At 47.1% G+C, this 17,408-nt stretch overlaps 1 protein-coding gene across 6 annotated transcripts in view; it reads left to right on the top strand.

The window, feature by feature from the left end:
• SLC11A2 (solute carrier family 11 member 2) overlaps nucleotides 1-17,408 on the top strand; it is a 222,310-nt gene that overhangs the window by 179,493 nt on the left and 25,409 nt on the right. For all 6 annotated transcript variants that reach the window (XM_029594945.1, XM_029594942.1, XM_029594946.1 and 3 more), the window contains one exon: nucleotides 16,712-16,865. In XM_029594945.1, coding sequence (XP_029450805.1) covers nucleotides 16,712-16,865 — 154 coding nt within the window. The remainder of the gene's footprint in view (nucleotides 1-16,711; nucleotides 16,866-17,408) is intronic.

Here is a 17,408-nt window from a genome sequence, read left to right as displayed (position 1 = left end):
ATTGAGGGAGATGAATGGACCGACCCGGTCTCAGGATATAAAGTCTTCAGAAAAACCAACACTGATTGTTCCACTAAATCAGTAATTTATGCAATTGTATGCAGCTGCCCGAAGGTATATGTGGGTCGCACCAGCAGGGCAGTGAAACTTAGAATAGCTGAGCATCGCTCCCGTATAAACAATGCAAACATTACAGCTCCCATTGTACAGCATTGTATAGAACAGCAACACACGTTTGAACAACTGCGGTGGACAGTTATTGATAGCATTGTGGAGGGGCAAGGTGGACAGGCAGCACTTAATCGCCGAGAACAAGCATGGATATTTAGACTTCATACTGAACAACCAGGGGGACTCAATGACCAATTGGATTGGTTTTCTCTGATTTAGAAGCTTCGGATTGGTTCTCACAGTATCCAGGAAGTGGGTTTAAAAAGAGACAGGAAGCAACATAGAGTGAACGCCGTCAGGAGAGCAATGGAGCACGGAGGTTCTGTTGAGCACCGTTGAAAGTGGAAAGTTATTACCGGAGAAGACATCTAATATAAGAATGAACACACCCTGAGGAAGACAGCTTGTTGAAACTTGCGCAAGTCGGGAGAATATGAGACATTCTTAAAAGCTAAGTAGTAGCGATGGCACCTAGACGGCATTAAAACAAATGTAATATTTAAAAAAAGTGCTAGTCACAGATAGAAAAATTTCATTAAATATTGGCAAATAAAAACACATAAATTGAGCACAGGGATATGGGAAGATTTCCGTATTCCATCACAGCAATTTTAGAATAAAAATCCCAAAAAAAATATATATAATATATTTATTAGTAAAATTTGGAAGGTGGTTGGTTGTTAATGATTACATCACAAAATTGACACCTGGATGGTGTCTTGAAATATATGAAACGATCACCCATCATCCTCAATTATTTTATTGAGTACAGTATTGATTTCTATAATACTTAAAGTTGCTGTATGGTTAAACGGTAAATCATCTCTAGCAAGTAATTAAATAAACAAATACCGGGTGAATATTTGGTGTTTAGTATATTGTACTCACTTGGTGAGGATCTTTTGTGACATTACTAGAGAAATGGGAAAGGCAGGTGAACTGGAATCATTGTACCCCGAGATGCGAATGTTAGAACAGACTCAACAGGACTAGAAGGGTGTTTGAGAGGTAGCCAAATCTATGAAAATCACAGAAGTGTTGCCTACCTGCAACAGGGAATAGAGAGAATCGTCCTTACCAATAATTTCAATTCACAGTTGAATAATTGGTGCAGAGAAGATGATTTTGGGTGCATTGACAGAGATGTAAGATCCTTGCCCTCCAAGATACAAGTGGGAGAGTTTGCATCCATCCAAGAAAGGCACTCTGATCCATCCTTGTCATTTCAAGTCCTACTTAGCCCAGCATTGAAACTAAGCAAGGAATGGGGGAGAGCACAGACTGCGCTCTTCCAGAAGCAAAAAAACTGAGGCAAACACGGTAAGCCTTGAAGGAATAAAAGCCCAAAATAAATCAAACAACATACAGGAGACAGCAAGGAAAATATAATGAAAATATAAAGAGAACAAAAAAAATAGAGAGAGAGACCATGCATCATTCTGGAGAGTCGTGTATAGAAATGCTTGAAGTCTTGTTCACAAAATCAGCCCTGGAAGCCATCATGGCAGAGGTGGATTTGGGTATTTGTTAGTGGCAATCACCAAGTGTTGGTGTAATGGAAACCAAGACTGGGATGTGGCTGTGCCAGGCTATAATCTCTTTAGGAGAGAAAGAGGAAAGTATGAGTGGCTGTTTATATTACAAACATAATTACTGAAATAAAGGGAGATCAGGAAGAAGCTTAAATTACTGTAGTTTGCCCTGACAAAGCATAAGAGAAATTCTGTACACAGGGAGTATTATACAAACCTCCAGCATGTGGAAAGGAAGGAGATTCAGACATGTTAAGAAGCATCAGGAGGATGGCATGCAAAGCGGAAGTCCTGCTTATAGGTAACTTTAGTCTACCAGCTATAGTCTGGAGCTTACTGCTGCACCATCAGCAGCCAGGAGTGGAGAAGTTCTGCATGCTCTACAAGGGTATTCCTCGCGCAACTAGTGGAAGAGCCCCCTCAAGTGATGGGGTTATCCTGCCAAATAGAGACATTGTCACTGACCTCATGTAAAGGAAATATTTGGGATCCAGTGATCGCTGTACCTTGGCTCAATATTTAACTCAGACCCAAATCATACTAAGTCTAGAGTGCTGGACTTGAGGAGGGCTGATGTCAAGAGGATGAGTGATTGCTAATCTGCATGGCTAATAGTGGTTTATAGCTCTTTCCTCCAAGAACTTGCCTAGTCCCTATTTTAAAAGCAGCTAGGCTGCTTCACCACAATCTCTAGTAACACATTCCTCCGTTAAATTCTACGCTGAGTGAAAAAGTGCTTTCTCAGATGTTTTAAAAGTACCTATTAGCTTCATGAAATGTTGCCTAATCCTAGTACTATTGGAAAGAGTAAATTACAGTTCCCTGGACATACCCAGACCACTCCAGACTCCTGGGTTTTGCATCCCTGCCAGCAGATGGAGACAGAAAAAGTTTTACTGACACTGAACATAACTCAGTGTGGCCACCTGCTGTCCCTCAGTATTTCACTGTCTCCAGCAGATGGTAGATGGGGCAAATCCTGCACTCTGGAGGAAAAAAAACAAAACAGATGAAGTGAAAAGCAGAAGAAGATTGCTTGATCCTTCTAGGGGGTTGTGAGGTCCTGGTGGGGCCATCCCCCTGGTTTTGAGGCAGATGAGCCAGGGGTGGTGACCCTTCTATAGCTCGGTTCGGAGATCCATGGAGTGGACATCTGGTGGTCACCACATATGAGATAGTGTGGTGACCGGTTGGTAACGCAGCATAAGGAGCCCAGAAGGAGCAGGGAAGTATCCTTTTATGTTGGTTTCCTGCTTGCTAAAGTTTATTAAAAAAAGGAAAAAAAAGGGACTTTTTGTTCTTTTTACTTAGTGGCATTGATGCGATGTTGTGCAGTTGATTGGGCAGCTTGCTGGCAGTTCATTCAATGTAGAGAAGGCCTATCAGGTCTCCTGGGGCTCTCTGTGGCGGTGTCACAAGGCTCCAGACCACGCAGTTAATTGGCATATAGCAGTGTATGCTGCGGCAGCTTGCACTAGCGCCTAGATAAAATATTTGTGATCCAGGTGCATTTGGGGAGGGGTAGGGGAGCGGAGACACATTTGCAGTGCCCCCCTCTGTTTAAGCTAGTTTTCTTGGCACGATCAGCCGAGCCTGCTCTGGGGAGCTCTTCTTTGTGTGGGAGTGGCAGCCATGTTGAAGTCTGCCACGCGGCTGGCTACTTCACCAGGGGAAGCCGGGGGTTCCCAACCACAGTAGGGGTCCACACTGAACTTGGCCATGCCGTTAGAGGAGCATCTTAACTTGCTGATGGAACAGGTGCTGGTTAGGTGGCATGGAGAGGGCCGCAGGGGCCACGCTAAGGGGGGGGAGAGAGGAAATTATGAAGTAGCAGCAGCTAGCAGAGCCTCTCTTCCCAGCAGCGCAGGAACAGTAGCCATCTTAGATGCAGCTCCCATGTTCCTGAAAGATGGAAGGGAGGGCCTGATTCAGGGCTTTCCTCTTTCCATTCATCCTCTCGGGAGTTTCCAGGACTGTGTCCCTTCAGCCCCAGGGGTGATTCCAGGCCCCCCACCGGTGTTCCAGGGCAGGGTCACTTCAGCCCCACAGGGGTTTCTGAGCCCCACAGGGGTTTTCTAGGACGGTGTCTCTCCAGCCCTATGGCTGTTTCCAGGGCAGGATGGATCACCAGGCTGGGCTCTGGAACTGTTAAATGGTGAAAGCTTTTCAAGCCTTTGGTTATAGTCTGTGCCTGACAATGATCTGGTCTATCAGCGCTGGAACTGTAGTAAGGATGCGGTAGCTGTTTTCACGCAAGGTCATGGCTTGGTTTTGAGCACGTACTTCTGTCTTGAGTGCATTTTTATATGGGTTCTTGTGAGCATGCAACCACGACCTAGCCTTGAGCGCCTATTCACGTGGAAGCTTGGGTGCACACGTCCGCAGCCTAGGCTTGATTGGATTTTGCTCGGACACTTACAACTGTGATCTAGACCTGAGTGCATATTTGCGCAGATGCTTGTGAGCATGCGACCGCAACCTAGTCTTGAGCACGTGTATTCCTGGGTAGAGTTGATGGATGCGCAGCTGGCCACCTAGAGCCTAACTTTGAGAACTAGATGCTGGGGATGAACAGGTCCAAGCGCCTTGCTGTCAGGCTTTCCATTTGAGAGGAATTCAGCCCTTGCTATTTTTTCTTTGCTTGTGGCAGAAGCATCCATCATGGTGTCTCCCTATGGCAGAAGTATCCACAAGAGAGAGAGGTTGGAGGGAGCAGGGCGGGGCCTATGGGCTCTGGTATAGATCCATCTTCCTTCTGTGTAGATCCATCCTCTTTTTCCTGGGTGGAAAATTTCCAAGACTTGTAGTTCTCTTTGTGGGGGTGCTCGGTGAGGGTGCTGCAATCTGCTGTTTAGGGATTGTGGGCTTGGGCTTTGTCAGTCATGGCGGTCAAACACCACAGGGAGGCTGCTCCTGGGAATGTTAAAGGGGATGTGGCTCAGGATACATCGGAGGATTCCAGTGGGGAGTTGGGTTTCTCAGCTCTAGAAGAGGCAGAGCCCATGAATCTTGATTCATTGGAGGATAACGGTGAGGAATTGGTTTTCTTGCCTCTTAAAGAGGCAGGAATTACATCTGATGGGAAACCACATTGGGCTGTACCCAGATTTTGTTTTCTTGTCACAAAGGGGACTTGCTGAGTTTGTTGGCTTAGTCCCTTTTAAGCTAAGCACCCTGTACCTTTCCCCTCCAGAGTCCAATTCAGAGTTAATGGCAAGTTTTAGAAGGGGGGTGGGGGAAACAATCTGTCTTCCTGTTCTGAAAGAGGACCGGGCATTTGCAGCTGATATGGAATTTACAGAAGATTATTGTTGCTCTCAAGTTTCCCCTTTTCCGCATAGTGACTCTGAGGTCTGCCATGGCGGTGGCAGGCAAGGGAGAGTTCTTGGCATCGCTTGACTTGACAGAGGTGTATCTGCATATAGCTGTTAGGCCAGAGACCAGAGATTCCTGAGGTTCACAGTCCTAGGGGAATATTTTTCAGTTTTTGAGCTCTTCCCTTTGGTTACCAACGGCTCCGGGTACCTTCACCATCCTGATGGTGGTGATGGTGGCTGTGTTGCACAAGAAAAGTGTGTTGGTACATCATGTCTGGACAATTGGCTCGTTCCCTGTACGTACCGGATCAGTCCAGACTCCTGGGTTTTGCCTCCGCACCAACAGATAGAGACAGAGCAAGATTTCACTGGCGAAATCAGTGGGCTTTTGTCAACAATCAATACAAAGGTACTGAGGCACTCGTAGTCTCTAGGATGGGTGGTGAACCTAGCAAAGAGCTATTTAGTCCCCTCATAAACGCTGGGGTTTCTTTTCCCACTGGAATCAGTTATCGGCACAGTTTTATTTTTCCGTTAGAGGAGGAAGCCAGGGGCAGGCTTTTATGAAGGCTTCCTCAAGTCTCGAGCATGGTGCAGAACTGGAGGTTCCGAATTGGTTAATAGTAACCATGGATGCAAGCCTCTCCAGTTGGAGGGCGGTGTCAAGAGTAGCCAGTGCAGGGCCAGTGATCGAGGTGGGAGTTCTCAGGGTTTGGCTAGAGATGAGTGATGCATTTCGCGGCGTTCGCCTGTTTGCCATGTTTTCGCGGCCATCCAGTATAGATCCTATCGGCCAGTGCAACGACGGTGGACTACATCAACCTTCAAAGCGGAACCGGGGAATCAGGCGGTGGCTTGAGAGACCGGGAATTGTTTCTCTGGGCAGAGCAGCACTTGGAGCAGTTGGCATTTTATCTCCAGGGTGGACAACATTCTGTCTGATTTCCTCAGTCAGAAAACGTTAGACCCCAGAGAATGAGAGCAATCGGGGGCAACGATGTGTTTCATTCATGGAAGATAGGGGCTATCCCCATATGACTTAATGGCAACCAATAGAGTGCAACAAAGTGTCACGGTTTTACAACTGTCGATGAGATCACGGGACAGAAGGAATCGACTCTCTGGTTCTGCGATGGACTCGAGGGATTTTTCTTTAGGTCTTCCTGTGACCAGTGGTAGACAAGGGATTACAGTGGATAGTGCAATAGACAAGCTGGTCGAATCTGCTCTGCCAGGGCACAATGTTTTCAGGTCGATTCTTCCCCATTGTGGTCCAATGGATTTGTGTGATGCAGCTCATTTCTGGCTCATGGCTTGGTTTTTGAGAGGAGATGACTGAGACAGAAGGGATATTCTGAAGTAGTTTCCACCTTATTGCAAGCCTTTTATTTCGTTAGCGTATGTGCTAATTTGTGGGGGTCTTAAAGTCATGGAGTTCTGTTGGCTGACTGCAGGCTATTCAAGCTCAGTGGCTATTTTGGCTCTCTACAGGAAGGTTCTGATAATGGGACTTGCCTTTAACTCTCTGGGAGCTCCGGGAACGACATTGGATTGGCTCCTGCATAAGGTGCAGGTGTAGCCTCTGTCTGCAAGTCTGGATGTTGTACAGTTCCTTTGGGAAGATAAGATCTTGCTTCCTCAGGTGTGGAACATTTGTCCATCTTGGAACCTGGAACTGGGTCTAATCCTTAGATTGTGAGAGGCTCAGTTTGGACCATTAAAGAGGCCTCAGTTGAAAGTCTTGACTCTCTCTTAACATAGTTGTTTTTAGTGTCTGTTCAAACAGAATTTCTGAACTCTAGGCACCATTGCGTTGAGATTCCAGGTTTTTCTGCATTTGGATTCGGAAATTCCAGGGTTTTCTGGATTTGGATTCTTCTGTGCTTCATACGGTGGAGATCAAGCTCTTAGTTGTGAGGTGTGTGTTATTGCGGAATCTTAAGGTCACTAATGATTTCCTTAGTTCAATTTACCTCTTTGTAGATCAGATCACTTCTTTGGACTGTGGAGTGGTCCAAAGAAGGGAAATAAGGCGTCTAAGGCTACAATTTCATGGTGACTGAAGGAAGCGGTTGAGTCAACTTGCATTTCTAAAGGGCGCCCAGTGCCAGGTGGTTAAGGGGCGTACTTGACGTGTTCTCAGCGACCTCCTGGGCTGAGTCGCATCAGATTTCTCTGCATGAAATTTGCAGGGCAGCTACTGGGAAGTCATTGCACACTTTTGCTAGGAATTATCGCTTTGGTGTCGGACTCCTGCTTTCATGTGTTTTGGTAGAAGTATTCTACAAGCAGAACTTTTCAGGTCCCACCAGAGTTAAGGGGAGCTTAACTACATCCCAGGAGTCTGGACTGATGTGGGTATGTACAGGGAAAGGAAAATTGGTTCTTACCTGCTAGTTTTTGTTCCTGTAGTAACACAGATCAGTCCAGAGACCCGCCCATTTAGTTGGGAGGGAGAGTCCACCGCTCGTACTTTGTTTTATACTTACTTTTATATATAGTGTGGAGTGGTTGGAGGTTTTTCAATGCTGATAGTTAGATAAATTTGGGCACCTTCAACCTCCTGCTTGTTGGAGGGGAGGGAGTTTGCTTAGAAGTTTATGGTTTTTGCTGACATCTTGGCTTGGGTACTGGTCAATACTAAGGGACTGCAGGTGACACACTCTGTTATGTAGCAGTGTCAGTAAAACTCTGTCTCTATCTGGTGGCAAGGATGCAAAACCCAGGAATCTAGACTGATCTGTGGTACTACAGGAATGAAAATTAGCAGGTAAGAACCAATTTTCCTTTCTCTGTTTACCCCATTCTACCCCACTTATGATTTTATAAGTTTTTCATGTCTCCTCTGTCATCTCTGTTCAAGTCCGAAGAGCCCTAAGGTGTTTGGCTTTCCTATGAGAAAATACTATCCTCTGTACCTTTTTCCTAGTTCTGCTATATCTTTTTTTGACTGGATAAGGCCATGGGACCGATGGTGTATACATCAGGATACTAAATAAGATCCAGAATGTGTAGATTGTTCTCTTCCAGTCCTTTGAAGCCTCCCCAGTTTTCAAGGACAAGTTGAACAGAGATGGTCCCTCTAAGCATAAGTGGGGACTAGGAGGAGATAGGCAACTACAGACCCATTAGTTTAACTTCACTAATGGACAAAATTATGAAAATGATTCTAAAAAAAAAAAAAAAAAAAGACAGTGCAGTGCCTTGAAACAAGTAGATTATAGAACAGCAGACAACATGGTTTCACTTCTGTGGATTAGTGAGATGGTGTGGATGTTGGCTATCTGGACTTCAATAAGACTTTTGACTCTGTACTATGGAGAAAGATGGCAAGTACAGGTGGATGGTATGGGAGTAGGCCAGCAAGTTGTAAACTGAGTGAGGAACTGGTTAAATGGCAGGGAGTAAAGTGGTGGTAAATAGGCTACATTGTCAGCAGCAGGAACAGTGGTGCATCCCAGAGCTTAATACTAAACTGGCTCTTTTTAGTGTCTTTTATTATCAAAATTGCTGAGGAATTTAAGGGGGAAATATGTGTGTTTGCAGATGATAAGGGGGAAATATGCGTGTTTGCAGATGATACAAAAATTAACAGAGAAAGACTCCTTGAAAAGAAGGATGGTCAAGCGTGTAGAAAATGAGTTTCATCTGGGACGCAAAAATCCATTTAGAAGGACAAGACCTGGAAACTGTCAACTATGTGGGAGTAACTGTCTTAGCTGAGCAGAATGTAGCCAGCCAATGTACTAAAACTGGGAAAACATACAGAATGCTTGTTTGCATAAATAAAGATATCAGCAGTTCTAGGACAAGCAGGATGGTAGTCCTCACACATGGGTGACATCACTGGATGGAAACAGGCATGGAACTTTGATCTCAAAGATTCTAGAACTCTCAAACATGCCCTACTGAGCATGTGCAGCTGTAGTCATCACCCTGCCCCCTAGGCAGAGTCCCTTAGTCTCTTTTTTTTTTCCCCCCCGCGGAGCCCTGACGTTGTGAAAGCTGTGTGCTCACAGTATTCAGGTTTGCTTTCTTCTCACTTCTTGTAAGTGATTTTTGTAGAGCTGCAGCTATTTTCTTTCCTTTTCCTTAAGATAGTTTTATTTCTTCTCTTTTGCTCTTCTTGGAGGAGAAGTCCATTACCTGCTATTAAGTTCACTTAGAGAATAGCCACTGCCATTAGCAATGGTAACATGGAATAGACTTAGTGTTTGGGTAATTGCCAGGTTCTTGTGGCCTGGTTTGGCCTCTGTTGGAAACAGGATGCTGGGCTTGATGGACCCTTGGTCTGACCCAGTATGGCATTTTCTTATGTTCTTATGTTCTTTCCAACTGTCTGCCGGCTGCATGGTGAGCTTTCCCCTGTGCAGCCTGGCAGAGTCTGTTTCTTTGCTGCTATTTACAAAAAAAAAAAAGAAAAACTGCTTCTGCAGTTTTGTATCTGTGTCCTTCCTCTGTTTCCTTTTTCTCCCTTTCCTCGGTCCTGACAGGACTGACTTATGCAGTCCGGTGATCTGTGTAGGCCGCTGAGCCTGGGGACTCACCTGAGTTCTACCCAGACTAGAGTTCCATGTCGTTTCACCGATCAATCGGCATCAATGGATTCGGACGGTGGAGGGATTGAGGATCATGCTGTTCCTGTGAGGGGAGAGCTCATCCTCCCCACATCCCAAGAAACTAGTTGCCATGGGTGGGAGCCCTTGATGACATAGCCTCCCCTCCTGCTTGCCAGTCTTGGTAGTGCAGTCTCCTTGGGAGAGAGGGTGAGCAGGAGCCTGGGCTAGCAGCTTGTTGCTGCACTTCAGTGCCATGCCCAGTAACAGTTGCCCATGCACATTTATGACCAGTGCATCGTTCGTCTGAAGCATCAATGTCAAGACTACGCCATGGACCAGGTCCACCATTGTTCACAGTGGTTACCCTTGACACCATCGAAGTGCAGGGTCACCCTCTATGCCATCGAGGCTCTTGACCATCTACAATGCCGTAAGGCCTTCTATGCTGTTAGCATCGGTGGAAGTGAAGTCTCGCTGCACCAGCTTGGGCATCGAGGTGGTGGAGTAGCAGTGCAAATTAACACCCTCGATTTCATTGATGCCTCAAGGCCACGCTGCCCTTGATACCACGGTTCCCTCACTTCTGTGGTGCCCACGGCACCATCAGTGCTGCCGTGCTTGCGACGCCCATAGGGCCCTTGACACCCGCGGTGCCATCGAAACCCTCGATCCCATCAAGGTGCATGCATAACCACCCTCGAGGTTGAAGTGGTGGTATCCTCAATGGTGCGATGGCTCTTGATGTGTAGCCTTCATGCTGCGGCCGCCCACTAGGTTGTTGCAGTGTGTGGCCTCGATGCCAGTGCAGAACATGGACTTGGTGCCAACGCAATGCAGTGCTTCCCCAATACCATTAACTCCCTCGAGGCCATCGAGGTGTGGGGCCACCGATGCCACTCATTACTATCTTGACTATGTCAATCACCACCGACCAGGCACTGGGTTCGCCATTGAGCGCCCTGGTTGTCTTTGAGGCCGTCGACCGCCGGGGCTCTTGGAAGCCCCCACAAGACCTTGCAGCCCTTGGGTGGCAGGGGTTTTTGGCCTTGAACGGATCGAGTGCAGGAGTCGCCATCTACTCAAGGCATCCTGGTACACTGGGGCATCCAAGCACATTGGTCCCATGCCCTCAAGGCTCCTTGGTGGTGTCCTCTGAGGCACAGAGGAGCTCTGTGCTGTCCCTTCACGGGCTACGACTATTGGACCTTGGCAGCCGATCTGATATATAAGTGAGCTGAGAGAACAACAGTCGATGGTGCTGGCGGTTATCGGTTCCTTTGGGCATCTGTGATCTGTGTGTGGGCTGCAGGCCCTCTCCCTGCAGATGCCCATGGCTTCCTTGGTACTACTAGGATGAAAGAAAAGAAATAGATGCCTGTAGTCTTAAAACAATCCTTTATTGCAGTGGAGACACAAGGGTAGCCCGACTCTGGCCGAGTTTCGCCGTTTCAAAACGGCTGCCTCAGGGGCTTACAATAATCTTCTTGAATTCATTAGTTATATATCGACTATGAATATAGTGTGATCATATAAAGAGCTGTATGATCTCTTATGTTGCGTCTTGAAGCATTCGCGATAGCAGAACTCCACTAGCAAAGGCAACATAAGAGATCATACAGCTCTTTATATGATCACACTATATTCATAGTCGATATATAACTAATGAATTCAAGAAGATTATTGTAAGCCCCTGAGGCAGCCGTTTTGAAACGGCGAAACTCGGCCAGAGTCGGGCTACCCTTGTGTCTCCACTGCAATAAAGGATTGTTTTAAGACTACAGGCATCTATTTCTTTTCTTTCATCCTGACGGCTATTATAGATCACCTTCCTTCGTGCTTTTTGGGTCCTTGGTACTACTAGTCCATCAATACCTTCGGACACCAGAGTCTCCACTGGGGCCACCGGGCGGTTGTTGTCCACGGGCACCTGAGGTGCCGAGGATGGCGCTATGTGCCATTGAACTGATTATGGTTCGCTCAAGTGCTGTCGAAGCCCTGGGTGCAGTGGCTTTGCATCGATGAGCGCAAAAGCTCCTTGGACCCTATGGACACAGTCACCACTCTGGGCACCAGTGGCTGCAGTTGGAGGCCACAGGACATGACCGCAGAACCCCATGGACACCTTCTGTCACCAGGGATTTCACTGCTTTTGTTCCCTGAGGGAATTGAAGATGAAGCATTCCTGACACAGTTCTGAGGGCCTGCCTCTCAAAGCATTATCGGGTACTGGAGGGGGCGAAGCATTGACCACCACCCTACCCCATGCCTTTCCCAGAGCACCACTGATTCTGGGGACGCATTATTGCACTGTTCTTCACTCCGCTGGGAGTTAATGTGACGTTGGTGTGCAGCATGCGTGGTCGGAAAAGGTTAGGCATCTACTCCGAATACATTGGGCAATGGCAGATGGCATTCTCCCTCAGCGCAGTCCTCAGCCATGCCAGAGTTCTGCCATCATCCTGTCTCAGCCTCCTCATCGGTTCAGCATCGCACAGTGCTGAGGAGCACTGGCGAGGGAGGTGTCATCACACACTGTGCTTTGTCGTGGGGCAGCATGTAGCCATCGACTCTGGCAAATGGTCTCTGTCCTTACTGTGGCATGGGATTCTATCCGCAGGCACGGCACGTGGGATCATAGGTGTGCTACCATCTGTAGGATGGGATACCACTGCATGATACTGCTCAGTGTGCTTTTATAGCAGAGGGTTTGTTCCACCAGTTGCCCTCTGCCGTCTGGGTGTCTGTGTGTATTTTCCTCCGGGCGGACTCAACAGGTTGTGTTCCGCAGCCACAGGACTGTCCTAGAACTGTGTTCCTGGGCGGACCCTGAGGGAAGAAGACATCAGGAGAATAGCGCAGGAGTCCTCTCCTGCCTCAGCAGAGGAATGTGTCTTTCGACCTTTCCTGTGTCCAAAACCCTTTTTTTTTTGTGGGGCAGCCCCTGAGGTTCTGTCCTTGGCAGGTTTTTCTCTGAACCGGGGCCTCGATTCTTTGAATCAGTGCATCTCCTTGGAGGCCAGGGCCGGGGAATGGTAGCGGTGATCATTAGACCGTGTTTTGTTTTGTTTTTTTTTTTTTTTTGCTGCAGCCCCTCTGTGGATTACTGTGGTGACCTCCCCTATCTGAGGCTGGCTACCTGTGGGGGGTTGGTCGCTTCGGCACTTCAGCGATCAGTGATTGTGCCTCAACTCTCCTCTAGAGAGTTGAAAAGTCTTTTGGGATCGGGAGGTCCCGATCCCATTGCTTCCCTCTCCACTCTGGAAGGGGAGATTTGACTGGGTTCCCCTCTGGATGCCCAACTGTGCATCCCTTCATAGTGTGTCTCTCGTTTCTCCATTCCTGGAGAAGGACTGGCACTGCTCTGGCTGGCATTCGCTCTTAGTTTCTCGCCAGCCCTGAGAACCATTTGAGTGGTAGTGCTCTCCCTTGATTGCAGGTCTATTCACAAGAGAGCCTGTCCAATGCTGCTCCCCGCTGACCCTCCAGGGTTTTCTCTGTTCAGGAGTCAATTTTATACCTGCTGGCCTCTGTGGGCATCTTTTCTTAGGGACCATTATCACCAGTCATTCTTGCCTGTGGGACCTTCTCTGTGAGGAGAGTGCTAGTCCATCAAATGGGCGAGCGTGCCTTTCACCCTTACATAAGAACATAAGAAATTGCCATGCTGGGTCAGACCAAGGGTCCATCAAGCCCAGCATCCTGTTTCCAACAGAGGCCAAACCAGGCCACAAGAACCTGGCAATTACCCAAGCACTAAGAAGATCCCATGTTACTGATGTAATTAATAGCAGTGGCTATTCCCTAAGTAAACTTGATTAATAGCCGTTAATGGACTTCTCCAAGAACTTATCCAAACCTTTTTTGAACCCAGCTACACTAACTGCACTAACCACATCCTCTGGCAACAAATTCCAGAGCTTTATTGTGCGTTGAGTGAAAAAGAATTTTCTCCGATTAGTCTTAAATGTGCTACTTGCTAACTTCATGGAATGCCCCCTAGTCCTTCTATTATTCGAAAATGTAAATAACCGATTCACATCTACCCGTTCAAGACCTCTCATGATCTTAGACATCTATCATATCCCCCCTCAGCCGTCTCTTCGCCAAGCTGAATAGCCCTAACCTCTTCAGCCTTTCCTCATAGGGGAGCTGTTCCATCCCCTTTATCATTTTGGTAGCCCTTCTTCTCTGTACCTTCTCCATCGCAATTATATCTTTTTTGAGATGCGGCGACCAGAATTGTACACAGTATTCAAGGTGCAATCTCACCATGGAGCGATTATAGAGGCATTATGACATGTCAATGGCTGCGGGAGTTGGGGGCAGAGTGACCCACAACAGAGGCGCTCCTCTTTGCTCATGGTAGCATACAAACTGTTCTTCCCCTCTTTCAGGATCACTCTGTCTGAGGACAGGGAAGTCCTAGCTCATTCAACAATTGTCCATTGCTGGACTGTGTGTTCCCTGGGGGGGGGGGAGGGTTTATGCATTAACGGCTGGGGTAGTGATACCTCAGCCGGATGCTTGGCAGTCTGTTTCAAGATCACCCTGAGCCTGCCTTGGTGCCCTTCGGGTTTCCGCGCTGGTAATGAAATCCTGTTCTACCGGGGTTTGCACATGCGACTTCCTGGCTTCCCGACTCCTAGGGGAGTTTTTGGGATTTCTCCCCTGGGGTGTACAGATTATCAAAGAGTATAGGTGTTCTCTCTGTTTCTGCTGTTCTAAGCAGACTGAGGACTCTATCTCAGTGGGTAACTCCCTGTTGGATTCGGCAGTAAGTTGTTCGCTTGGGGTAGACAGACAACCTGGTGACTTATGCTTGCCCCGGCAGTCCACCAGTCTGCCTCATTGTGTTCTTCGCTCCTTCTGACTTCTGTTTGGATTGTTGGGGGGGAGGGGAGGACAAGCTAAGGCATTCGTGGTATAACTTCTCTATACCTGCAGGGAAAGACACACCACGTTTTTCCATATACTTTTGCATGCTCTGGCCAATACTGCCTTTAGCTTTTCTCATTTCTCTAGGTTGCCCAAAGGGCCTTCCTGCTCCCCTGTGCTATCATGTGGACAGGATAGATAAATCTGTTCTTGACAGGTGCTCTTGGGTGAGCTTCAGGGCTATCTCAACTCCCTGCTCAGGAGTTTTGGGCTACAGGTCTGTTTCGGGGATTGCCCTTCATCCCCTGAAACTCTTGACACTGTCCTGCACAGTCAGCTAGGTCTGATGCTTTGGCACCCAGTGTCTGTCCCAGGCCCTGCCTTGCTTTGCTGTTTGTTCTTCCAAGCGTTGATTGGGTTTCTTCTGCCCATTGTGTGTACTAGCCAAACCTGGGGACTCTTCTGCAGAGGCATTCGGTCCTTCGGATGTCAGTGGACCGCAGATTCTCTTGATGAGAGGCTCTCAGGCCCTAGTTTGTTTTTTTGGTTGTCTTTTTAACGCAAACAGAAACTGTGTGGTCTTCGTCCAAGAGTTTTCTCTTGTCTACATCTCTGGGTTCTTCCTATATCCAGGTGGTTCTAGACTACTGTTGTCAGGGGTTACTTATCTGGAACCCTGCTGGTACTATTTTCCATGATGCGGAGTTTGCTTCTGCTTGCTCTCGCATCACTTCTCTAACTTAGACACCCCTGCTATGCGGGAGGGTTTGTGTCTGTCTTTTCTATGGTTTTCTTTGTAGAACCCAACCTGGTAGATCAGCTGCCTCAGGCAAAGGAAGGGAGGTAGTGCTTCAGCTCTGTGCGGTTTCCTGCTTTGTCCTACTCGGATAGCCTATAGCTAGGGATTCACCCATGTGAATCCCTAGCAGGACATCCTGCTTGTCCTAGGAAAAACAGAGTTGCTTACCTGTAACAGGTGTTTGCCGAGGACAGCAGGATTAGTCCTCACAAAAATTATCTGCCTCCCCTGGGAGTTGGTTTCTCCAGGTATTAGCTATATCATGGTCTGAAGGACTCTGCCTAGGGGGCAGGGTGATGACTACAGCTGCAGATGCTCAGTAGGGCATGTTTGAGAGTTCTAGAATCTTTGAGATCAAAGTTCCATGCTGGGCTCCATCTGATGATGTGATGGCACCCATGTGTGAAGACTAACATCCTGCAATCCTAGGAGAACACCTGTTACAGGTAAGCAACTCTGCTAAGAAAGGTGGTAATGTTACTTATATATAGGTCACTAGTGATGAGACTTATTCGGTTCAGAAGGCCATACCTTCATGAGAGGATGAAGTGCTTCAGAGAAGAGCTACTAAAATGTATTCACCAGAGGAAAGAAGGGAAAGGGGAATATGATGGAAACATTTAAATATTTGACAGTCATCAATAAAGTATGGGAAGGTGAAATTCATAAACAGTGCCATGATTTAAAATTGCAGGAAGGAAGGCAAGAGCAAATATTGCTTTATTGATGAGATTATTCCAGATGTCTGCAGAGGTGGTGGAAATCCATGCTGTGAAAGAATTCAAGCATGCATCGGACAGCGATAAAGGATAAATGGTAGGAGAAAGGTTAGGAGATTGCAGGTTTGCAAACAACCTGCCCTTCACTCGCTCAAGAACAGAGGCAGAGGAGAAGGTGATGAGGAGAAAACAAAGCTCAGATAAAGAAAACATGAGCTAGCATTACAGAAGGCCACAGGATAACCAGGTGGGAACCAGCAGGCTGCTACTGTCCAGAAATCATCCAGGTGAATGCTGGCAGATTGGTGGTTGCCAGGTACTATCCAGCCAAACTATGGGGACATAGGCAGCTGGATGTTCAAGCAACAGGCTTTCTGGTTTTTGGTAGCTGTTTAGATTATTACAAAGCTTGATAGTAAAACACAGCAGGTGGAAGGGACCTGAGTATTGAATTGGGAGCTTGTTTGCTCATCTATCCAGGATGGAAGAAAACCAAAATGGAAGATGACAAAACCTGCTTTGGATAAGGAGTAATATCCTACAAGCAGTCAGAATACTATCGCCTGCAGCTGGTATGTATCCCTAGCAGTGTAGACCAGAATAACTGGATGAATGCTTGGTTATTTTCTGCCATCATGTACTGTTATGTTAAAATGCAGCGTTGTTTTCTGATGATTCTGAGTAATAAAGTTGTACAACTGCTTGTTTCATGATCTCTTCTTTGCTTTTTCTCTGACAGTGGCTGGAAGATAGCTGGCGGTATTCTCATCCTCCTCATCTGTTGCATAAACATGTACTTTGTAATTGTCTACGTGTCTGCCCTGGGCCATGTGGCATTGTACGTGGGTGCAGCAATCCTCTCTATTGCTTACTTATGCTTTGTGGCCTATCTGGTAAGTAGAAGCTCTCCTTAAAAATAGGTAAAACAAAAAGTTGTTTAGTGGGGGAGGTTCTTTTATCCCCTGTATCCTCTCTCACAAGACCAAAAGGCCATAGACTGGAGATATGTGGAGTCTGCTAGTTCAAGCATTCCTCCCCACCCTAAGCAGAGAATATGGAATTATCTGTACAAGCTGCAGCAGGTTTGGTCAGTAGGTATCACTGGAGAGGGTATTCATTGTAGATATCCTGAAAACCCAATCGACTTGAGGTCTCCCAGCACAGGTTTAAGAACCACTGGCCTACAATGCTCTTTCCTCCTTGTAGCTTCCAACCCAGGATCTATGAGCACTGTCTGTTCAACATTTCAGCCTAGCAGACTTGGGGCAGGGAGCCTAGAATTTCAAATCTAGACCCTTAAATTGAAATATATATATTTGTGTAGTCTTGCCAGGAGGCTTTTTTCTGTGGACAAGCAGGACATAAATCAACCACACAGGTGGGGTTATATCTGATAGTGCTGAGATGGTAAAAGCCCTCAGAGCTCAGAATTACCA

This window comes from Rhinatrema bivittatum, chromosome 3 (assembly GCF_901001135.1).
Source record: "Rhinatrema bivittatum chromosome 3, aRhiBiv1.1, whole genome shotgun sequence".
Lineage (NCBI taxonomy): Eukaryota > Metazoa > Chordata > Amphibia > Gymnophiona > Rhinatrematidae > Rhinatrema > Rhinatrema bivittatum.
This window is presented reverse-complemented; position numbering and strand designations above follow the sequence as displayed.